The sequence below is a fragment of the Phascolarctos cinereus genome, unplaced genomic scaffold (assembly GCF_003287225.1).
Source record: "Phascolarctos cinereus isolate Bilbo 61053 unplaced genomic scaffold, phaCin_HiC Scaffold_7;HRSCAF=346, whole genome shotgun sequence".
In the NCBI taxonomy this organism is placed as follows: Eukaryota; Metazoa; Chordata; class Mammalia; order Diprotodontia; family Phascolarctidae; genus Phascolarctos; species Phascolarctos cinereus.
Genome location: NW_027556180.1, coordinates 146302047 through 146327573, shown reverse-complemented (window position 1 = coordinate 146327573; position 25527 = coordinate 146302047). Strand labels below are relative to the sequence as shown.

Genomic DNA, 25527 nt, shown 5'->3' with positions numbered 1-25527 from the left:
TGGTGTGAAAACGAACTAGGAAGGGGCAGCTAGGTGGCACAGTGGATAGAGCACCAGCCCTGAAGTCAGGAGGACGTGAGTTCAAATCCAGCCTCAAACCAAACACCTGATACTTACTAGCTGTGTGACCCTGGGCAAGTCACTTAACCCCAATTGCCTAAAAAAAAAGAAAAGAAAAGAAATAAAATGAACTAGGAAAAATCATTCCAAGAATATTTAAGGACAAATGGGAAGAACAACAAACAGATGAAAGATGGAAAAAAATCTGGAAAGATTTTCATAGCAAACTTTTCATCATCAAGGACAGCAAAGCTATCACATTTGGACTTTAACATCAAGGTCCTAGACACAGATGAGAAAAGCAACTATCCCAGACAAAATTTATACAGAGGACACCCATGCTGGAGGTGACAGACTTTGGAAGGCATTAAGGAATTGATTCCCAAGCTGTTTGTAGGAGGGGAAGATACCAAAGCATGGGGGGTAGGGTCAGGGAATTGCAATTTTTTATTGAAAAAAAGGTAATGAAAAGAAAATAAACAACTACTAATCCATATGTCTACTTTCCAATCTATATAAAATTTTTATAAGAATAATCCACATAGGCATAAAAGGCATCCTTATTGAGGATATCAGAAAGGAGCAGGCAGGCTTCTGAAAGTGATAAACCACAGAAGATTCACATCTTTGCCATCATATCGTTGCCTGAAGGAGGCAGAGAATACAAGAGTCTGCAGTGCATCTTGTTTGTTGACTAAATAAAAGCTTATATCATAGAGTAAAATGCTACCTTCAAGGCTAAAAGATCCAGCAGTGTCCAAGCTGAAGATAGATCCTTCATAGATGGTTATGTCCTCCAGAAACTCCTATTTGCAGATGGTGTTGTTGTTTACTGGTTTTCAGATGTATCCAACTCTTTGTAATGCCCTTAGGGGTTTTCTTGGCAAAGATACTGGAGTGGTTTGCCATTTCCTTCTTTAGTTTGTTTTACAGGTGAGGAAACTGAAGCAAATGATTAAGTGACTTGTCTAGGGTCACACAGATAGTAAGTGTCTGAAGCTAGATTTGAACTCAGGAAGATGAGTTTTCCTGACATCAGGCTTGGTACTCTAATCACTGCACCACTCAGCTGCCCATTTGCATGATATTGTGCTAATGGCGTCAATCCCTAGAACTCTGCAGAGCTTGTAAGATTTTGGCTAATCATGCATGCCAAGAGAAACCAAATGAATGATAATGTTTATTGTCCAGATTATGATATGTAGTTGGGTGGGTAACTTGGAGAATTCACTTAGTGGTGCGTGTGATGTGTGTGTGTATGTGTGTGTGTGTATGTGTGTGTCTGTATACACACGTAGATGTCCTCCATTGGAGAGTACACTTATATTGATGAGATCACACATTCATTGTAGTATTGATTTGGTAGAGCAAGCTGTCATCTTAAAGGATTCTCTGCATAAAGTGTTTGCCATGAATATCTTAAAATCATACAAGATCACTTGAAAGCTATAACAACAGAAACAAATATATATAGTATGTACTGTATACACACATATGTGTGTATGTCTATGTGTACACATATATATCCACATCTGTGTGATATATAATGAAAATTGATAACCCATTGAGCAGGAGAAAAACAGGCTAGACTGCTTTTTGGAAATAGCACAATTCTTTTAATGACTCCAAATTCCTCCTGGGAAACAAAGGCTCATCTTTTGAATACCAAAATACCAGTGAAATGGTGTGGCTGCCAAGCCAAAGAATATTTATATAGTCTTTGAAGAACTGAAGTCAAGGTTTACCCAAAAGGCAATGGAGAACTGAATGGTGGATATGAAGGGGCTATAACACATTGCAAATAAGGAATTATAAAGGAAAAGAAGCATAAAGGATGTTATCAAAGAAACTATGACTGAAAAAGATGGGTCAGTCATGCAGGAAGAGTAAGGGATAACTAGTGGGAAATCCTACAAGCCCTCTCACAAATCATTTAATCTCTCTGGGCCTCAGTTCCTCATCTCTAAAATGGGCTGGACTAGATGGTCTCTGAGGTCACTTTGAGCTCTAAATCCACCCTCCTACGATTCTGTGACAGGGACCAGTCATGCAAGATGGGTTATGCTCCGCATCCCAGGAAGCAAGACTTATATTGATGAGATCACAGATCCACCATACATTGCACTCTTAATATTGTCAGGTATTTACTTGATTTGGGTAGAGCAAATTGTCATCTTAAAGGCTTCTGCAACATGGGTGTTTGCTATGTATATGATCATATCATAAGATCCCTTGAAAGATGTAGTAACAGAAACATATTTATTCGGCAGTCCTTGAACAAGACATAGAGTGATGAGACACAGGCTTGCCAAAGATGTTTTCTACTGTTGTAGAGAATGCCCAGAAGAGTGTTAAATGGAAAAAGGGGATCCCTGTAAATAGTAAGATCCTTCAGATGATCCTGTCTGTGGATGACAGAGTGCTGACTGTATTCTGCCCAGGGACATTTTAGGGCCCCCTGAATGAGATCTATAGTGGCTCAAATGATCATCCTTAAAGAATACATATTATATTATACAGGAGGCCCACAGCACATCTACCTCCAAAGCAACACTTCCTTTCAAGATTTCACAAAGGCAAATGAATTACACAATTACAAAGTGAACTGAACGTCAAAGAAAAGGATACGTTAATAGCTCTTTCTACATTTAATTTTAATTAGCTAATAATCATATCTCAAAACACTACTGAACGTAAGGTATAAGTATCTTTTTTTTTTTAATGTGGAAACAAGCTGAGAAATTGAATAAGAATCCCAGGTTGTTATTCCAAAGCAGAGTGGCATGCTGTATGATAAAAACAGATAGTTAATTATGTAGCATTTGAAGGTCTGCAAAATTTATGTTACGAATGTTGTCTTATTTAGTCCTCACAGAAATCCTGTAAGGAAATAGGTGCTATTATCATCCACGTTTTACAGATGGTGAAACAAGCTAACAGGTTAAGTGCCCAGGATTTGATTTCAGTTCTTTTTAACTTCAAGTCCAATTGTGTCCATGGTGTCATTAGGCTAGAAAATTGGTCTCAGAATGAGGAGGCAGTTTATAAATTACCTTCTACAGGGAGACTTTCCTGATTTCCCCCAACTGCTATCGTTCTCCCTCCTCCCTTACTTCCCTGTATTTGTTCTCTTTAATTCTTTATTTTCTTATATGTGTACTTATTATTACCTCCATAAGAATACAAGCTCCTTATGAATAGTGATTATTTCATTCTTTCTATTTGTATCCCTAGCACCTAGTATAGAGTACCTGGCACATAGATGTTTAATAAATGCTTGTTTATTGACTTTTTTAACAATATTTTATATTTAGATAGATCTATGAACTTATAAGGATACCCTTCCCTCTTTACTCTTCGCTCTCTTGTATCTTTCTTAGCCAGTCAGTTACTAAACACTGCCAATACCTTCACACTCTCATATCTGTCCTCTGCTATCACCAGAGTACAGGTCACCTGTCACCTGGACAATTGCAACAGACTCCGAATAGGTTTTCCCATCACTACCCTCTCTCTCTATTCCAATCCATCCTCATCTGGTCATATCACTCTTTTTCTAAAAAATCTTTAGTGACTGTTGTCTTCTGAGCAAAGAAGAACTACATGTTTGTTGAATTGATTAAACTTTGATAAGACAGGGCATTTGAATAATATTTGTTGTTGTTTAGTCATTTTTCAGTTGTGTCCAACTCTTCATGACCCCTTTTAGCGTTTTCTTGGCAAAGATCCTGGAGTGGTTTGCCATTTCCTTCTCCAGCTCATTTTACAGATGTCTGAGGCTGGATTTGAACTCAGGTCTTCCACACTCCAGGGCCAGCACTCCATCCTCTGTGGCACCTAGCTATCCCTAATATTTGTTAGTTGATTGCCAAAACATAATCTATATTATTTTATAGACTTACCTCATATATATACATATATATACATATATATGTGTGTGTATATATATATATATATATATATATATAAAATGAACACATATAACATAGTGAAAGTATCCAATATATGAGCTTATAGAGCGCCATATACTTCAAAATTGTCCCCTTGAGAGGTTATACACATATTCCAACGATACTGCCACTGTACAAAACATCTTAAAACTCTTGGAATTGCTTTTAGAGACTATAGTGCATTCTATCTTCAAATAATGAAAAATGTTTATCCATCGAAGGTGGAATTTAACTTTTGGAAACCATCAAAAGTAATTCAGAGGCAAGTCAGAGACAACCTCATTGGATACTGGTTTTTATTCCCTAAAATAATTAGATTTGCTTTGAGTAATGTGGCCTATTGGTTGACTCCAAGGGGAGATCCAAAAGAGCATTAAGAAGGGGTTTTGAGAGGCAGAGGCAAGATGGTGAAGTAAAGGCAGGGACTTCTCTGAGCTCTCCCACATTCCCCTACAAACAACTTTAAAATAATGCCTTGAAATGAACTCTGGAGTACAGAACCAATAAAAGGATGACATGAAACAGTTTTCCAGCCCAAGACAACTTAGAAAGTTGGCAGGAAAGGTCTGTCTTACTGGGGTGAAAGTAAAGTGCAGTCCAGAGCAGGCTGTGCCAGCAAACCAGCAACAGGCCTTAAGGGCAGCTGAATCAGGAATGGTGGCTTCTGGAGCTCTCAGCCCACAGATAGAAAGAGGATCAGACAACTGGAGAGAAGGAGATTACTGCAGTCCCTTTGCTGGCACGAGGTATTGCATTGCCCATACACAGCTCTAGTTCAGAGTCCAAGACTGAGGAAGTGCACTAGCACATACCTGCAGAGGAGTGAGACCTGGTCACAGTTCCAGGGAGGAAAAGAGTGCTTGTGCTCACTCAGAGACCAGAGCGCAGGCCAGGAGAGTGGTGACCACACCTCTCATTAGATCCTACCACCTTGGGAAAGGCAGAAAACTTACAGGCCTCCGGAGCTAGCCCTAAAAATAGCAGCATAAACAAGCTGAAGCTTGGGACAGTGCCCCTTCCAACTTAGGAGTACAGCACAATTTTAGCATCAAGTTAAAAATCAAGAAATAGGCTGGAAAATGAGCAACAAACAAACAAACAAACAAAACCTGACTATAGAAACTTACCATGGTAACATGGAAGATCAAAACACAAACTCAGAAGAAAATAGTCAAAACAACCACATCCAAAGCCTCAAAGAAAAATGTGAATTGACTTCAGGTCCAAAAATAACTCCTGCAAGAACTCAAAAAGGATTTGAAAAATCAAACAAGAGAGATAGAGGAAAAATTGGGAAAAGAAATGAGAGAAGAAAATCCTAAAGAAACAGGTAATTACTTCGTAAAGGAGGCACAAAAAAATACTGAAGAAAGTAATACCTTAAAAAATAGATTAGGCCAAATGGTTAAAAAAAAAAGGCACAAAAATCCACTGAGAAGAACTCCTTAAAAAGCAGAATTGGTCAAGTGGCAAAGAAGGTACAAAAGCTCACTGCAGAAAATAATTCCTTAAGAATTAGAAGCTAATGACACCATGAGACATCAAGAAACAATCAAACACAAGCAAAAAATATATACATATATAAATGTGAAATGTCTCACTGGAAAAACAACTTACCTAGAAAATAGATTAACAGGAGTTAATTTAAGAATTATTGGACTAACTGAAAGCTATGATTAAAGAAAGAGAGAGCCTAGAATCATATTTCAATAAAATTTCAAAGAAAACTGCCCTGATATCCCAGAACCAGAGGGTAAAATAGAAATTGGGGGAAAAAAACCCACTAATTACTTCCTGAAAGGGATCCCAAAATGAAAACTCCTAGGAATAGTATAGTTAAATTCCAGGTCAAAGAAAATACTGCAAGCATCCAGAAAGAAACAATTCAAATATCATGAAGCTATAGTCAGAATAACAAAAGATGTAGTTTCTAGATTAAATGACTGGAGGGCTTGAAAGATGATATGCTGGACAGCAAAGGAGCTAGAATTACAACAAAGAATCACTAACCCAGTAAAACTGAGTGTAATCCTTCCACTGAGGGGAAAAAAGGATATTTAATGAAATAGAGGACTTTGCAAGCATTTCTGGTGAAAAAACCAGAGAACTGAATAGAAAATTTGAATCTCAAATACAATACTCAAGAGAAGCATAAAAAGCTAAATGTGAAAGAGAAATCCTAAGGGATTCAATAAGGTTAAACTATTTACATTCTTATGTGGGAAGATGATACTTGTAACTCCTAAAAATTTTATCACTATTAGGACAGTTAGGAGTATACATGGACAGAAAGCATGGTGGGATGGTGGGATGATATCTAAAAAAATAAAATTAAGGGGTGAGAAAGAGGGATGCACTGGGAGAAGGGGAAAGGGAGGGGCAAATTATCTTACATTAAAAAGGTGCAAAAAAGCTTTTAGAATGCAGGGGAAGATGGGGGGGTGGTAGTAGTAGCAACACTTGAACCTTACTCTGAATTGGCTCAAAGAGGGAATAACATACTCCATGGGGTAAAGAAATCTATCTTACTCTACAGGAAAGTAGGAAGGGAACGGAATAAGAGAAGGGGCAGATGGCTGATATAAGGAAGGGAGTAGTTGGGGAGTCAGTAGTCAGAAACAAAACACTTTTGAGGTGGGATAAAGTGACAGGAGAGAGAGAGAAGAGAGAGAGAGAGAGAGAGAGAGAGAGAGAGAGAGAGAGAGAGAGAGAGAGAGATAAATAGGAGAAAATAGGGTGGAGGGGAATAATTCAGTAATCACATCTGTGAGAAAAGTTTTTACATCAAGTTTCTCTGATAAAGGCCTCATTTTTTAAATATAGAGAGAACTGAGCCAAATTTATACAGATACAAGTCATTCTCTAATTGATAAATGGTCAAAGGATATGAACAAGCAGTTTTCAGCAGTCAAAATTATCTAGTCATATAAAAATGCTCTAAATCACTATTGATGAGAGAAATGCAAATTAAAATAACTCTGAGGTACCACTGCACATTTATTAGACTGACTAACATGACAGAAAAGGGAAATAACAAATGTTGGAGAGGATGCGGGAAAATTGGGACACTAAAGTACTACTGGTGGATTTGTGAACTGATCCAACCATTCTGGAGAGCAATTTGGAACTATGCCCAAAAGGCTATAAAACCACGCATAACCCTTGACCCAGCAAAACTACTACTAGTTCTATATCCCCAAAAGATTAAAAAAAAAAAAGGACTTATATGTACAAAAATATTTAGAGTAGCTCTTTTCTGTGGTGGCAAAGAATTAGAAATGAGAGGATGCCCATCAATTGTGGAATAACTAAACAAGTCATGGTATATGATTATGATGAAATACTATTGTGCTGTAAGAAATGATGCTTTCAGAAAAACTTGAAAAGATTTACATGAACTGATGCAAAGTGAAGTGAGCAGAACCAGAGCAGTGTTCACAGTAAGAGCAATATTGTATGATGATTCCAGTGTGAATGACTCAATCTCTTCTCAGCAATACAATAATCCAAGACAATTCCAAAGGACTTACGATGAAAAATTATATCCATTCAGAGAGACAACTGAAGGAGTCTAAATGCAGACTGAAGCATACTTTTATTTTATTTTATTTTTCTTGTTTGGGTTTGTTTGGTTTTTTGGTCTGTGTTTTCTTTCACAACACGACTAGTATGGAAATATGCTTTGCATGACTGCACACGTATAACCTATATCAAATCACTTGCCTTTTCAATGAGGGGGAAGGAGAGGGAGTGAAAAAGAGAATTTAGAACTCAAAATTTCAAAAAAGAATGTTAAAATTGTTTTTACATGAAATTGAAAAAATATTTTAAAGGGCTCGAGTAAATCTATAGCCACCTAAGATGATGATTTTTTGGAGGGGAGTGTGATGCAATTGGGGTTAAGTGACTTGCCCAGAGTGAGTGTTATGTGTCTGAGGCTGGATTTGAACTCAGGTCCTTCTGACTCCTGGGCCGGCATTCTATTCACTGCGCCACCTAGCTGCCCCTAAGATGATGATTTTGAAGGTCAATACTCATTTTGGATGTATTAAGTCTGGAACTGTTATCAAGAAACCAATCTGTTTAATATTCAAAACTCATATACCACTGGCATACATATAATTACATATATTCACAAATTATGTATAGGCTATTGGCTAGGGTTCAGATACTCAGTTTGATCCACAATAAATGGGTTTTTTTAAATTTTTTATTTTATTTTTTATTTTTTAGGCAATTGGGGTTAAGTGACTTGCCCAGTCACACAGCTAGTATGTGTCAAGTGTTTGGTCTGAGGCCGGATTTAAACTCAGGTCCTCTTGACTTCAGGGCCGGTGCTCTATCCACTGTGCCACCTAGCTGCCCCAATCCACAATAAATGTTCATGTCATGTTCCTCTTCTAGACTGTAAACTCCAAAAAGATAGGGACTACATCTTAGCTAAATTTTTGTAGCCCCCAGCACCTACCTAACACGGTCCTTTGCATATAGGAGGTGCTTATTTTTTGTTTAATTAATTGAATGAACAAATATCCATGATCCTAAAAGAGTCTGCTGCTGGGCATCCTGTATTCAATATGCAATGGATTTATGATCTCATTGACTTTGATCATTGATCATTGACTGTGAATATCCTCTTCAATGATAAAAATAGCAATCCATGGATATCTTCTCATCCTATAGGATTCTTATCCATGGCTTCCCCTTAACAAAGAGTTCTTAACCTTTTTTTTATGTCACGTACCCTTTGGCAGTCTGGTTAAGCTTATCCATCTCTTCTCAGAATTAAAAAAAAAATTGAAAGAAATGCTAAATTTCAGTTAGGAGTTAGTGAAAACAAACCTGTAATTTTTTTTCCTACCCAAGTTCACCTATCTTCCAAAGTCTCTCCAGGGACTCAGTGTAAAAACCTCTGCCCCCTAAATGTTTAGAGGATAGGTAGTTAGGTGGCAGAGTGGATAATGCTGGACCTGGAGTCAGGAAGACTGACTTCAATGTTGCCTCAGACACTTACTAGCTGTGTGACCTTGGCTAAGTCACTTAACCTCTCAGTTTTCTCACCTGTACAATAAGTATGATAACAACCTTCTAGGGTTGTTGAGGATCAAATGAATACTTGTAAAGCACTTTGCAAACCTTAAAACACTATATAAATTCTAGCTAACTTCATCATCATTAATCCAACACACTGGGAATCTTCCTCTCAGTCTTTTGACATTACAGCACACTGAACTACCTAGTTGTTATATTAAGCTCTCATTTCATGACTGTCTTCTTCCTAACACAATTATATATTCCCTGGATGGTATGCTACCTCTTGCATACAAGTAGTTAACAATATGCTATAACCAAACTATTTACACCCACTATTGCCTCTAGCTCAACCATAATTTTGATCCTTCAGAAACTGCTGTTCAATGTGTAACACTGCATATTTCTGACTACTTAGAAACCAAATACATTTGTGAACCCCTTGGAAATTCTTACAGAAGTATACATTATTAACATGAAAATCCTCAATCTGTAGAAAATATTTAAAAATTTTTTATTATGTTAGATAAAGATTTTTTAAAAAAGCTATCTCTAATAATGTGTAAAAACAGATCTAGAACACAGCATCTGGCTGTTTGACAAGTAATCCCAAGACACCAAAGAAAGGGTATGCTTTCCTTAAAATTCCTAAGTCAATATTCTTAAATTCTAAGCAAAAAAATTTCAGAAAGGACTTTTATTCTTCTTTTTAAATTGAAAAATAATTTTATCTTTATTGGAGAAGAGACACTTTCCTTCCCCCTCCCTCAATAATTCAGGAAGTTGTTTTGGCAATATTAATACCTAAGCCCTGAAGCTTAACCTTGTATAAAAAGATCAAACTCAAAACAATAATACCAAACTTTAACATATATATATGTATGTGTGTGTATATAAATATATACATATACACATACATAAAGAGAAAGTCACTTTGACACACAGAAGAACTCAAAAAATGTGATGCAAAACAAAGACAGACCATTTCCCTCTATTACTGTTTTGGTTTAGCTATGCACAGCTTTAAATAACAATAAAACAGTGTCTCTTTCTCATCTCCTATTGAAGTTTAAATTCATTAGTATACATGCTTATTAATTTCTGTTTATCCCTCCATAAAACATACTATCATACCTGAACTTCCACACCCACTGTACAATGCAGATTTTGTTTCCAATAAAATAAATGGTCATAAATCACTTAAAAAACAAAATAACTTAATTAAGAATGTGTTTTATAGGCAAAAAGGCACCAATTATGCAACAGTTCCAATAATCAGATACTCCAGTGCTCCTAAGCCTGCGTTACATTTGCTCAAAGTGTGTACAGACGATGCAGGAGGTAGAGAAGAGATTCTTTAAGTAAAACTCAACTTAATGTGCACTTCCTGGTTTGAGAATATATTCTCAGGAAGCTTTTGATTTGTTTGGTTTTATGACTTTGGCTCCTTTCATTTTGCATTAGTGCCAATACTTTTAAGATAACATAATTTAGACACATCATGGCTGCTGAAATTCATGGCAGGAGCTTGAGAATGACAACAAATAATCTTGCTGTATCATGGAGAACCACGAACACAGAACAGACATTGGGACATGACTGAAATTATTAAGGAGAATAATGAAAAAGCAAATGGTGGGAAATGTCTTACCACAAAGGTGAATGAGTGGAGAAGCCCATCTGATCTGGAAAAGATGATTTGAGACTTCAAAAAGGGACTTGCCGATAAGAATGACAGATGGTGAAAATTAAAGTCCTGATACCCAAAATGGGCTGCTGAAAATGGAAATGGGTAGGTAATCACACTCGGCTGACTGAAGGGGATCCAGGTTCAGAGAAGGTATAACAGTATCTTGTAAATTGAGAGACGCGATTCTGCAGAACAAATCCAGTTGTTGTGCCACTCAATTTTTGCTAGTATTTTTAAAACCCAATTTCTTGTATGAGTAATGCTTCCATTCTTAAATCACTTATTTTAGCCTCAAAGGTATACATTTTGAGGGAAGGCCAAAGACAGAATTTATTGGACTTTAAATGGATAGATTTTTAAGAAGAGAATTTTTAAGAAGAGAACATTAAGTCTAATGTGTTCATGCAACATGTTTGTAAAAAGTAAACAAAATATATTGAATGTTACTAAATGGAGAACTTATACCAATTAATGAATTAAATTTAATTAACTTCATTAATTAAAAATATAAATTAAAAACCACCGAAACTCAATTTTTACCAATATGCTACCTTCTGGGAAGAATTGTCTAAAAAAAAAAAGTTGGTATTCTTAAAGGTTTGTATTGGATAGAAACTAGGCAGATTCATTAACTGTAGCTCTAAATGTTTATTTTGTGTGGGAGTAAGCTGGAATGTAGTAATATGTGAATTAGACTTTTGAACGTCTTCCAATCACACCTACTTTGTTTTCTAATCACACATGTAAGTTATGTTTTAAATACAAACATTTTCACCCCCTTCATATTTCAATAGAACACATCTATCCACAAATAAGCAAAAAGGGTTAAAGATCTTTGTGTCCACAAATTACTTTACAAAGGTTTGTGGAGTCTATGTAAGAATATTCAGCCCTTCCTATACTTACATAATCTGGTACATCTGAAGGCAGGGAACCTGAAGTATTTAGTATCAATGTACACTGTGACTGTAATGCAAAGAGATTTAATTAACATGTCAGCACAAAAGTATCCAAATGAGTGTTATCCTTAAAAGTACAACTAAGCCTCGGTTACTGGGAACCATCAGTGAATAAGTTACTCTGGACAACTTCCTCGCCACCCCACCTCTGCCAAATAGCACCAAATGTTTACTTTAACCATTTAGGTAAAAATACTTTAAAACTGTATTATACATGGGACTCCTAAAGAGTATATGCTGACTCTAAAGAATATAATGTAACATTTTCTTGACAGCCCACCACCCAATCACAACATTGGGCTGAAATAGTGACTCCCTAAGGGGGGCAAGAAGTGGTATAGGATTGTTTGTTATCACTCCCAATGGCCTCAGTCTGTTGTTACTTCTGAGTCCTTATGTCAATTTTCAATTGTTTTTTGGACTTGAGCCTTGTTGCCATGTTGTCAGCTATCACTTTTCACTCCTGTTGGTGGACCTTCATTTGATCCACTGTGGAAATGGAAGCATGAATTACCAAGTTTGTTCAAATTTCACATATAAGAAGTAAGTAAGCAGAGCAAGGGCCCAAGGGGCTCTCCTATGAATAAAGTTCATAGAATTTATTGCATGGATTTTGTGACATCTATTTTGGCTCTCCATAGGAGTTTTGTTTTACTAAGCACCTGGTCTTAAGCTTTGCTCCAGATAACTGAGTTCCATGTAGATGAGCTCCTTCTTGCAATGCTACGATATTGTCATTGCTCAAAAACATTTCTGAAATTCCTCTTTTGGAATTCTATTTACAAACCACACAAGAAAACTATTCTCAATTACTTTGGTCACAAATAATTTTTTTCAAACAAAAAACAGCATTAACTATATTTAATTATACATTACATTCCTCAAATTTGGTTCTGAATAACTTGTGACTATTTCAAAAATGAAATCTACTCTCAAAGAATGAAGATTCACTGTGCTGAGGACATGCAAGAATGTGCCATTGGCCTTGAAGACAATTCTAAGAGGAGCTGTAAAAATGAGCAATGACAGAATCACTGGACTAAACATCTAGTGTTCCCAGAGGATAAGAGAATGGTACTCATTTGGATGTAGAAATCTTGCTGTTTCTTTAAAATTATGTCTCCTTACCATAAGGTTCCACCTCTACTTGCCTATCATCTCTTTCTCTCAGATGAGGCTTCATTTCAGAGTCCACGAAAAACATTCCCCAAACGAAGCCCTTCTACTGTACTGTGGCAGTAATGACTACAATACTCACTCACTGGTCAAAAGCCACAGTTCAGGCCTTGAATTGTTGTGAAGCCCTACACATGCTCAACTCCACTTTTTCTTTCACCATAATTCTAATTCAGACCATTACAACAGAAAAGAAAAACAAAAAAGAGAGGGGTAATCATTCATCCTCACTAAAGAACATAAACTTAGTCATAAAAAGGACATTTTTTTCACATTGTACTTTATTAAGAAATTTGAGTGCAAGAAATATTTCCCCAGATATTGACTACCCATTGATTGTCCCAATGAATAAAACTCAAACAAACAACAACAACAACGACAAACAAGCAGGCAATCAGGTAAGCAAACACCAGTAACAGAATCTGGAAAAACGTTTCGTTTGTCAGCTTTTGATCCGCTCGCTAAGAGTTTCTACAACACAAACCAACCCTGGGTTTGCTGCAAACTGAGATGATGAGGTTGCTAGGCATTAGAGAAATAAAAAGACAGAATAATTTATTCTAGTTCAGATCCTATTAATTCTGAGTTTAGGTAAACTTAGAGTAAAAGTATATCAATTTCATAGTGAAAAAAAGTTTTCCTTCATGTAAACAATGATTCCTGAAATGGCTGTAATAAATTAACAACAACAACAACAAAAAACACCCCAAACCTACAACAAATATACACAATGAATATAAATGACAGAATATGAAAAAAAAAATCCTTTCTTCTTGAAAGCTAAGTGCCACTCATATAACTCCGGATGGACAACTGAGGAGTAAGTATTTTCCCTGCACAAGAGAAACTCCAAATTGACAATTGCTACTGTTTTACATCTTCAAAGAAAGAGTTTCATTTTGTAAAACTGATTAATCATACTCTGTTGGAATACAACAGAACTTGACTACTATTATCAGTAAGCAAAAGAAAAACCCTGTGACCAATTTGTACAACATGTGAAACTAGAATATATCTCAGATTTTCCAGCCTCAACCTGCAGTTCTCATTTATGAAACAAATTACCAAGAACTACTCAAGAGATGATTTAACGAGCATATTGCACTTTGTCATGGTGCCATTTTGCCTTAGTCATAATCAAATATACTCAGCCCTTACATGAAACAAGTCTAGAACTGAGGCAAACACCAAAAAAATACAAAGCCACAGACATTTTAAAATTGAGCTCCATTATTAATTTTTAATTTTAAAAAAAGATCAAATCAAGATTTCATTTCTTCTTTGAAAATGCTACCTTTAGTAACAAATAAAATTTTCACTCACAATGACATAGCAAGTAGTGAAAAAGAAAGTTTTGAATAATCTGATGAATGCGAAAAGGAAAATTTCCTATCAATACTATTAATGGTAATGCTAATTTCATACAGAAGAGATTGTCAACCTTTTAATCACTATTTCAATAAACAGGCACTTCTATAAAGTATATTTTTTTAGCTGGCATTCTCAATACAGGGGCATCACAAAGTATGGCTTTATTACAATGGATTCAAGACGGCAACTACTTAGAACCCAGCGCCAACCAGGATTATAACAAATCCAGTGAGTATTTTGTTTTTCAATTATTCATAGAAAATTTAATCCTGATTAAGTATCCTTGGGCAGGAATTCATGGGTAGTTGATGACTGAAACCAACATTTATGTGAAATGCTTCTGTTAATTTAATGTGTATATGGCTTAATTATGATTGAGGATTCAATATAAGAGAAATGAATTATATCAGGATTAAAATTTTAGTACCGTATCACACATTCCATTTTTCATTTTTTCTTTTCAAACCTGCAAGCCTGCTACTTTTCCATCATAATACTGTGACCTTTTAAAAGCTTTCTTCTGGGCTTTGTGTCCATACTATCCACATAATATTTTTAAGTTTTATTTTTCACATAACAGTTTATCAAAAGCCTCTTGCTACTCAAGTTGAAACCTGAAGCAGAGTCAATAGTGGTAGAAAATATATATATGAGGTTTTCCCCCACCCACAAATAAACAAAAACTTGCTAAATTTAGATGTGAACACTTTACATTCATTTCCTGAAGTGATTTCATTTTTCAAGCCTTTTATATTTTTAAACATGAACTGCATTTTCCTTAAAGCTTAAAAAGAGAAGTAATCTTAGTCAGTGTATTACACTGATTTCATAACTGGGCCATTTGAGACATGTTTGAGCAGGTAATCACTTAACTGATTACTTTTTTATAAGGCTGTCAAACCTGAGTCAGCTATATTGATACAAGATGAGGAAGTATATGTATTGAAAATATCTAACCAAAATATTACACAGTTCCTTTTCTCCTTCGTTTCCATTTGGAAAAAACTGATCACCACAGAAGAATAACTTTTCTTTAAAAGTTCATACTTTATATATATTTCATAACATTTCTTTCATTGGCTTTCTTTAGTTTTGGTACTGTTCAGATGCCAGGACTATAACATGCTCTGCTTTTCTGTTCGACTTTTTCCAAAGAACATATGAACAAAAATATGAAACATCACTGTATTTGGATCCTTACTGCATTTTGTTAAATGAATGCACTCTCCCTTTAACCAAGTATTAAAAATGAGGTCGACTTTTGTGTCCAGATGATATTGTCAATGGCAGTGTTACTGAAGAAAGTGAAGAAACTTCCCAGTATAGACTATGAGACAGAAAAAGTCTGTAGAGGATAACCATGGAAACAGATTGGCAGATGATAACACCTATTGTAATAGCCTAAAAGAGAGAAAGTGAATGCTTTTAATATGTAAAAAGTCATCATTCTACATGAAGAAACACAGAGATTATATTCAATTTATTATGTCTACGTATTTATTATTTTAAAATATTACTTCTTCCTGAACTTCAGCAGACTATTTTAATATAGAAAAATATAAAAGGAAAATGCCATTAAATGTTCAGAACTGTAATTGTCTGCATGTAAAAATCCTCCAGCAGTGAGTTTGTAGATGGCAAAGTGAGACACAAAAGAATAATTTTATAGACAAACTTCCCTCCCAAGGAAGCCAAGTTGTATAGAGGGAAGAAGTTTCTACAAGTAATGAGAAAAATTGGGTTCCAGGCTATTACAGCAATAGGAATAAAACATCCCCTCCCCCCACACCTTGAAAGTGCTCTAAAAGCCCTTTCAAATTCTCAAGTCACTTCTCTATTTTTGTAGACTACCTTTCTACCTATTTTACCCTTTGTAAAATACCTCAGGCTCAGAAAACATTTGTGCATTCAAGCACACACTGCATTGCTTGTAAAGAGCTGCTGGCAGCACTCCACTTTGGAATGATGGAGTTATTCACCTAAGAAGGTAGGTATCAACACAAATCAAAATATGGCATACTTGAGCGTGGCAGCCTCCTCACTCCAGTTCCCAGCACGTGAAAGCAACAAGATAGATTCCTGTAAATCCACCTTGATTTCTACTGTTGTTTACCAAATGAATAAAGCATATCATGAATTTTAAAAAATTAATCTCTGGGCAAAGACAACATTGTGCTGTAGTTTTTCTAATTAATTTGATTTTGTAAAACATTATTTTGGAATTGGCTAAGCAGGAAAAAAAAATCCTAACAAAAGCAATGTGAAGCAATGGCTACATTTTCACCAAAGGCATATTTAAAGAAAACCTCTAATAGGGCTAAGATCTAGTGTTAAGCTGCAAACACTGACTCCACTTCTTGTCTAGGGTAGTCTCCTTAAAAGCTGATTTTTGCTTAATTTTTGGTTTTGTGATAAAGAAAAAGAAAAACATGTAATTTGCTTTTCTTCTAGGGAACTTTATTCTAAAACTCTAATTTGCACATAGGCTTTAAGCAAAAAGACCCATTGCTTCAGTACAAGTTGTGTTTTATAGAGACCCTCCTCCCCTTCTTTCCACATAGATTTAACTTTTGAATCTGAGACAGTTTTAGCCTTCTCATAATTACTTCATCAAACATACACATAATTATACTCTCATAATTACTTAACCAACACATATGCATATATGTGTGTTTATAAATAATAGTTTTAATTTTATACTACCCACCTTCTCTCTTTGGTAGTCACTAAAAATAACAGAAATGGTTGCCAGACCTGGATGGCATAAAAACCATAAGATACAGCCCTAAAACAGAAGGATAAAATGTTAGATGAGTAAGGTCGTACTTACACTCTGAAATGAAAGTACAAGAAATATAGTAAGATAGTGCAAGGCTGATTAAAATCAATTCCACTTGTTTTCAAAGTGGAACTGTATGACTAGGTCTTGGAAGTACTGATTTTACTACTGTCATGTTAATAAGCTTTTTTGTCTCAGCAGGTTGATTATATTTTTAAAGCACTTAGAAACTCATGCCATATATATACTAGTACTCCCAAATAGGGTTTCTTAAAGGCACCCAAAACAAAAAAAAATATTCTTTAATCTCTAAAGAATTTTCAGGATGAAACAAAGTGGCAAGTGGATTGGATTGATAAAATTGACATTAGGTATGGCTCCTGGTAAAGTCTAGAACAGGGGTGGGGAACCTGCAGCCTCCGGGCCACATATGGCCTTCTACATTCTTGGGTGTGGCCTTTTGACTGAGTCCAAGTTTTACATAACAAATCTTTTTATTAAGGGGATTTGTTCTGTGAAGTTTGGATTCAAAGGGCTGCACTTGAGGACCCAGAGGGCCACATGTGGCCTCAAGGTCACAGGTTCTGCATCCCTAGATCTAGAAGGAAGACATGACCTGGGGTAAGGCTGAACTGTTGGACTGCCTACCCTCTCTCTACCCCACCTCCTGCACTCTTTGCTGAATCTTGTGAAAACTTTCCCTTTTTAATTCAAATTAAATCAAATTGGCTTCAAGATCACAACAGGAACAGAAGTAAAAAGGCAGAAAGGAAATGGAAGAATAATTCTCACTATTCTCTTCTTTGCCTTTGAACAACAATGCAGAAAGACCTCTGTCAGACACAAGATCATGGGATTTGGAGTTAGAAAGGACTTTAGAAGTAATTTCATATGGTGTCCTCATTTCACAAATGAAGGAACTAACCCAGAATAGTTAAGTGACTTGCCCAAGGCAGTAAGAGGCTAAACTAGGCCTTAGCTCCAGGTCCTCTGATTCTAAATTCAATGCTTTTTCCTCATTATGCCATGATATCTCCTCCACCAGTCCCCACTGCTCTCTGGATTTGTAAGTATTTAAAGGTGGGGTGGAGTAAGTAGAATGTAGAATGTATCTCAATCACTTGGCTGTGTCTGTTTTCATGCAAAAATGGCCTATCACCCAACTTTTACCTCTGATGATGCCTGTATTATGAAACACCATAACCTTCAGCTGTAGCATCTTGTCATATATCATATGTCTCTTAAGGAAGGACTGGGGACTGGACTTGTGATTTTACTGACGTAGAGAACACTGGTGAGAAAACTCCCTCTAACCAGTACAAATCAGTACATTCTCTATATTAATAGTTACCTAGAGCAGTGGTGTCAAATAAAAAGCCCATGGGTTGCACGTACCCCACAACACTCTTGAGTCTGGCCCAAACCAGATTAAAATGTAATCTGGAAATATTTAACAAAATAAATAAAATTACAATAAAACACAGATAACATCACATTTTAAAACTAAGTCAATAGGAGGCCCGAAGAGATCCTTATGTATGATTTAGTGGTTCCTGTTTCTATCTGGGTTTGACATCACTGGCCTAGAGCACTGAAGGGTTCAGTGACTAGGCCAGGGTCACACAGCCAGTATATGTCAGAGGTAAAACTTAAACTCAGTTCTTCCTGGCTCTATTCATGACATGATGCATCCTGAGCTAGTTAGAGCCCTCTTGAAGAGTCTAAACTGATTTATTACTCATTCTTATTAACTCTTTATTCCTTATAATAGTCCTACACAATAGCAGAGAATAAATCTCTCCATTTACAAATTTCAAAAAATCTATGGGTCAGAGATACTGAAGGATGATTACAGAATGAAAAATAGTGATGCTAGCCTGGGTCTCCTGCCTCCCAGATGGATGTTTTACACCTATGAACCGTTTACCTTTATGAAAAGAGTCTAAAGAAAAATAATAAAAATAAGTTATTTCCTACATAGAACACTCACTTTGGCAAACGTGATGTAGAATTCCCTTTTAAGTGTACTTCTTTCCACTGTAATGATCTGGTAGAGACCACAGCCTATAGATAATGCGAGGCAAACTCTTAAAATAATTAGAAGTATTCCTGCTAAGTTATGCTGTGCATGGTAGCTGTGGTGGCTGGTATCTTCAAATTGTTCCCAAAGCAGCAAAATACTCTGTAAAAAAAGCAATCTTAGATTTTAGAAAACATAACTGTGTACTATGCCTGTTTAAAGAATTTCCCCCAAATGCTTCTCTAAAAACTACTGAAGATGTGACATAATCAAGCAAACCACAAAGACTGTCACTTGATACAGTATGGCCATAGTCCTTTATTCAATGATACACTGCCATTCTTTAAACATAACAATAAAAAAAAAAGACAGCTTTTCCAAATCTAAAGTATCAATACAACATTAGAAGAAAGAGATCTTCATGTTTCCTCTAAAATTCATTCACTGTTCTAGTCTTCCTTATCAGGATCATGGACCTCACTATCCTTTTATAATCTGGAAATCTGGAAATTTGTTTATTAAAGGTTTGTCTCTCCTATCATGTCTGAAGACCTTTGGGTGCAGATCTATATATATTAGGTATATACTGTAAACTATTACTATGTAGCCTCTGAATCTTCAGTACTTTTTGGATTTAACTTTTGCTATGTTTGCTTATCAGAATCATTAATTTCTACAACCAGTCCATCATTCCTCCCATTGCCAAACCTCTTCATCAAATGCTGAATACCACCCATCTGAATTGCTGTAACATATTTCACAGAAATCCTAGTCATTAGTCTCCCCTTCAGTCAATCCTAAGTACCACTTTTAAAACCTATCAAACATACAGACTGGAGAATGCTATCCACCACCTTAGAATGTTTAATATCTCCTAAGCTATTCCTGGATTTCAGAGGCTTAAATCTGTAGAAATCACTGTTTTAGTCACCTAAACTCCCTTGCCATTCCCATGTAGGAGGCTGCCTTTTCAGGTCAAAGCCTTTGTGTAGGTCATTCTCCATTACTAGAAAAGCCCACCCTACCCCTAACCCCTCTCAGTCCAACCATACTGAACTCTTCTCATTCTGTAAGCTAGGATCCAAAACATTCTAATAAGAAAATGCTTCTCATTTACCAGAAAATTACTCTTTAATACTCTTCACATCAATTTTACTCATTCCAGCTCACTCTCACTTTATAAACATAAATTGATATATAATCAATGTATATATTTATGTTGATACAGTGACTAACCATCCTTTTCACCTTATTAAATTGGGGGTCATTAACATGCAATCTAAACTCTATAAGCTCTCATGGAATCTAGTACAGTGATATATACCTTATGAATACTCAATACATAATTTGTCTATGGTGATGTGTTAAATAGAGCAAAGAGTTTGGGATCAAATACCTTTACATTCAATCTTTTCTTCTTTTTAAAAGGTAATAGGAATTCCATGAAGGAAAGGACATAAAGTAAGAAATGGAAATTTGATCTATTAGTAAATCTATCTCATTTACTAATTATTTTCCAGGATCAAAATACTACAATTGTTAGAATTTTATCTTTTGCACTTATTTTTAAGTTTATGTTTTGCCAGTAATATTTATTTCCTGGTATAATAGGATTTTTCCTAAGTAGTGAGTATATATATACTTACCTGTGATAAGCCTTGAAGCTTCTCTTCCCCAGATCATTAGTTTTTTATTCTAAACTATTCCTTACAGAATTATGATATAACATTTATGTTTACCTGAAAATAATACTTACCATTAATCATACACATCAGTAAATTTCCTTTCTTTACTCTGATTTTTATATATCTTTTTATATCTTATACCTAGCACTTGGTAACTTGAAATAAAGTAGATACCATCACACTACATTTAGTTCAGTAACAAAGATTTTCTTTAAGACAAAATGATCTCTAGTTCACTTAAATTCTGCCTCTTTCCCATTCTAGGTTTTCATTTCCAGTTAAATTTAAACTCCATTTTTCAGTCAGTGATCTGAATTCTGATATACTTACCAACAAAATTGGACCTGATGACTTTATAATTAATCATCTTTAACACTGTGTTATTCTGAAATAGCACAAATTCCTCCATAGGAGATTTTGATTCAGGTAAGTTAACGTTAAATGGTATTAATTAAAAATGGCATAAAGTTAAATGATATTCAGACTGCATGCCGTCTTGGGGAGAGAGGAGAGAAGGGAAGGGGAGGAAATTTAAAACTCAAAAACTTATGGAAGTGAATATTGAAAACTAAAAATAAATTAATTTTAAAAAGTTAAATTATATTAGTAGTATCAGGCTGAAGTTGGAAAACAAAAATTTCTGTATTAGGTGCTAGTACTCAATTCTATAGATGTAACAAGAAGAACTTGTGACTGTCTGTTAGTAATTTCAAAATCAGGATACATTCAAATTTGACAATATTTCTCAAATTTAATTCTACCCTTGAAACAAAGTAAAGCAGGAAAATCAGACTAAATAGCACAGACCTGTATGATGACAATGACTACAGCTATGCCAGTAGATGCTGGAGTAGAATCCCACTGGAGAGGTCTGCTTTGATACTTCTTCATTCTGCCTATTGTCCAACCCATGCATAAGCTCAGTAATAAGTACAGCATTTGGATCTGAGAGGCTATGTCACAAACTGATGAAAGATTAAAACAAAAACTAAATCATTCTTCTTCATACAAAGTATTCCTTCCTTCTAAGAGACTGGCAAACAAAAGAGATAAAAGAATAGCAAACCAATCTGTGAATTAAAGTGACACTCTGGAATTATACCTTTCACTTAGTACTCAATACAACATGTAGATGGTTTAGATAAATATGAAAATGGAGCCAGTGTTGTTTATTTATTTAGCTCACTAACTTAACTTTTATTAGTCAGTGCTTCATGAATCACCACCACTCCCTAATAGCCTATTTTTACCTTATTTTTAAGACACGACTCAACCCAGAAAAATCTGAGCCCAAGAACTGATTCCTAGTACAATGCCTCGTACATAGTAGGCATTAAGTAAATGGTTACCAAATTTAATTCAAATAAGTTGGAAGGGGTATTAGATGTCATCTACTATAAGCCTGCACTTCATAAATATGGAAACTGGGGTCCAGATTTGATAAAGTCACCACAGTTTATCAATGGCAGAAGCTGGGTTTTAATTCCCCATCAGCACACTTTACAAGACCACGCCAAATTACTAAGAATTTCATTTTAAATCCAAGAATTTGTAGCACAACTTTTATACAAAGAAAAGTATGAATCTATTTAATCAGAAATTTGATCACTACAGAAGTAACGCTTCTAATAAATCTATAAGATTACTTAGGGCTTTGTCTTTATTCTTTGAATAAATGTTAATGTTTTGTTTAAAAGAAGTACTTGTATAATACCTCTAGAAAAACCCACCTTCAATCTAATTTTGAACTATGTGGTATAGCAGAAAGAGCAGTGGACTTGGGAACAAAAGATTTGGGCTCTAGCCTTAGCTCTGCTGCTTACTGGTTGTCTGACCCTGAGTGGATCACTTCCTCTCTCTGAGACTATTGCCTCATCTGCAAAATGGGGGTAATAATACTTGCACTACCTAATCTCATAGGCTATTGTGAAAACACTTTGTAAAGTGTAAAGTGGCTTACACAACTGTAGCTATGATTAGTAAGTTTTTATGCTTGTTCCTTAATCCTGTTCTCTTAACACATAACTTGTTATTTATTTCATTGAAATTGTTGCAATGTTGTGATTCTTAATCAGAGCAGGCCACCATATTTTATGTTTCTTTAACTTAACTATAGTGTTTAGAGTCAATATTTTCTAACACAAAGTATTAATATGAAATAATATGGAAACAGACACATGACTATTACATGATTTGCTATCTAGGGATTAACAGTATAGAGTCACAGTTTCAAGTTCTGAAGAAAAATGAATGCCTATTGCACTAGTGTGATGCGCCATCAGGTGGCCATCATTTAAAATTGCAAGTTGACATCAATGGAAGCAACATTAACGGATGAAGTAACAAAATAGTAATAAAATCAAGTAAATCAAAAAGACTGAAAACATTTTAAGTTTATGTGGTTGCTGCTTTACAAAATACTTCTCTGCAGGTCAAAAAATACAGAACCACTTTTATGTCCCAATGAATTTTGATTTGGTCCATGGTAAAATTTATCCCAATTTAACAAAATACATCTTTCTTTAGAATCTTCTCTACATTTTTAATGCTACCTAGGACAGCCACTACTCTCATCTGAAGCTATTTTTAAAAGTGATATAAGGTTAACTGTATAATAAAGTTTACTTATGTTCAAAGAACATAAGCCAAATATAACTAATAATGACAGGATCTATTGGATCAAATAGTTTGACAGCTTGCTGTCAACTCAGATAGTCATAATTATAATGGGTTATTTTGCCTTTATGCTTATATTTTCATTTTAGGATAGGATATGCCAAACTTAGTCTTATTAAATGACTGATATTTCTAAATGATATGAAGATATTTTAGATTTTGATATAATATTTATACAGGATCTCTTAATTGCAAAAGTTAAAATATAACTTTTGGTAAACATTGCACATCTAGCTATTTGGTCACTATATCATCATTTGGTTGTTATTTATCCTATATGAACAAGGTAGCTAAATGGCACAGTGGATAGAGTGCTAGGCCTAGAGGCTGGAAGATCTGAGTTCAATTCTGGCCTCAGAGAATTACTAGCTGGGTAACATTTAGTATAGTCATTTAACCTGTTTGCCTCCATTTACTCAATTTAAAATGGAACTAATAATAGTATCTACCTCCCAGGGTTGCTGTGAGGATCAAATGAGATAATAATTGTAAAGCACTTAGCACATTACCTGGCATATAAGTAGAAGCTATATAAATGCTAACTATTCTTATCATCCTAATCATCATCATATTTGTTATCATTATTAAACTGCAAAAAATACCAAAGACAAATATTTACAACTTGTCTGATTTTCCAAATTATTTCTTTATGTATTTGAAAACTCTATTTGAAACAAAGTAACATACAATGTTTTGGATGTAATTCTCCCACTGAACACAGAGTAGTTTAGTTTATCTTAAAAGGGAGTGAATTACCCATTAATTATAGGTACAACAAACTGTATGAATGAGAGTCCAGGATAATATGGATATTAAGAAATTCCACTTTGTCCAGGAACTTTAAATACCTCACTGATTCAACCCTAACATACATAATAATATTACCACTTAAGTTTTGCTTACTTTCCTTGATCAGCCTTTGGCAGAGGTATAAAGTGTGTGGCAGCCACATGGTATAATGGAAAGGACACTTGTCCTGTTCCTAAGAGACTAGTTCAAATCCCATATTTCTTATTAGCCAGCTGTGTGACCTTGGGCAAATTACTTAAACTCTCTCTGCATAAGTTTCCTCACCTACATAATGGCAGGCTTATACTGGATGACCTCTAACTGAGAATTTTATGATTCTGTAAAAGACAAAAGTTCATAACATGAAAGAGGTAGAACCAAGGGACCTGAACATTCCACTAATTGGCTGAGCCCACTGATAAATCAGTTGATATGGATGGACCAAAAGAGTTCATTCATTAAAAAAAAAAAGAGTTCATTCACGTCTTGCTTGTGAATATAAGTAAAATTCAGGCTCACTATTTTTTAAAACCTTAGACAACAAGATTAGCAGAGTGGATTCCTGGACCAGTATAATTAGCCAGATGACAACCCTTTTGATAGTGAAACATGAGGGAGACAGAAACATGAGGAATGCTACTCCCTGAAGGATATATTCATATTTAGAACCTGAGTTTCAAGGTTTGTCATCGTATTTTTTATTCTCAATTGTGAAAAGGTATGTACTCAAGCCTGGCTGACCTTTTCTGATTTAATTCTGTACTCCAAAAATAAAAAGCAGGAAAAATAAAATTAAATTTAGTCCTGTATCATGACAATTACTGTACCTATGTCAATCACTGTCACATAGACTGATTACCCTCTGAAATTTTTCCATTGTTCCAGACTTGGCAAAAATTCATGTGATCACGACAGAAACTAATTCTCATTTTAGAAGAATGACTTACTGAATTATAGGTACAGGCATTGTTATTGAAGAAAACAGAGCTAACTGGTCCATATGGAGACTGAATCTGTGATTTTGGCCAACTTAGTGCCAAAGTTTAATCAAATGAATTTACTGATCTTAGATAAATAAAACATAACCACAACCAAAAATAATTACAAAAACTAATGGCAATGCTTAAAAATATATGTATTTTTAAATGATACTTACATTCTGCCAAACTTCCCATAAAAGGGACCCCAATTCCATCTTTGGAGTAACTAAGAAATGGAAAGGAGTAGTGTTAGTGTAAACTACAAAGTTCTAAAACAAAATTCAAAATCAAAATGACCATAATTTGGAAAGATTCATTAGAATTAATTAACTTTAATGAGTGAGTCTCAATGGTAGCGAGG

General features: G+C 35.2%; 1 protein-coding gene across 1 annotated transcript in view; it reads right to left on the bottom strand.

The window, feature by feature from the left end:
• Positions 1-13125: 13125 nt before the first annotated feature.
• Positions 13126-25527, bottom strand: part of GPR180 (G protein-coupled receptor 180) — a 41473-nt gene continuing 29071 nt past the window's right edge. Inside the window, exons 5-9 of the mRNA XM_020965812.1 lie at positions 25343-25392; positions 21529-21686; positions 19007-19198; positions 16945-17022; positions 13126-15638 (exon numbers count right to left, since the gene is read on the bottom strand). Of these exons, the coding sequence (XP_020821471.1) occupies positions 15480-15638; positions 16945-17022; positions 19007-19198; positions 21529-21686; positions 25343-25392 (637 nt within the window). The 3' untranslated portion in view covers positions 13126-15479. The remainder of the gene's footprint in view (positions 15639-16944; positions 17023-19006; positions 19199-21528; positions 21687-25342; positions 25393-25527) is intronic.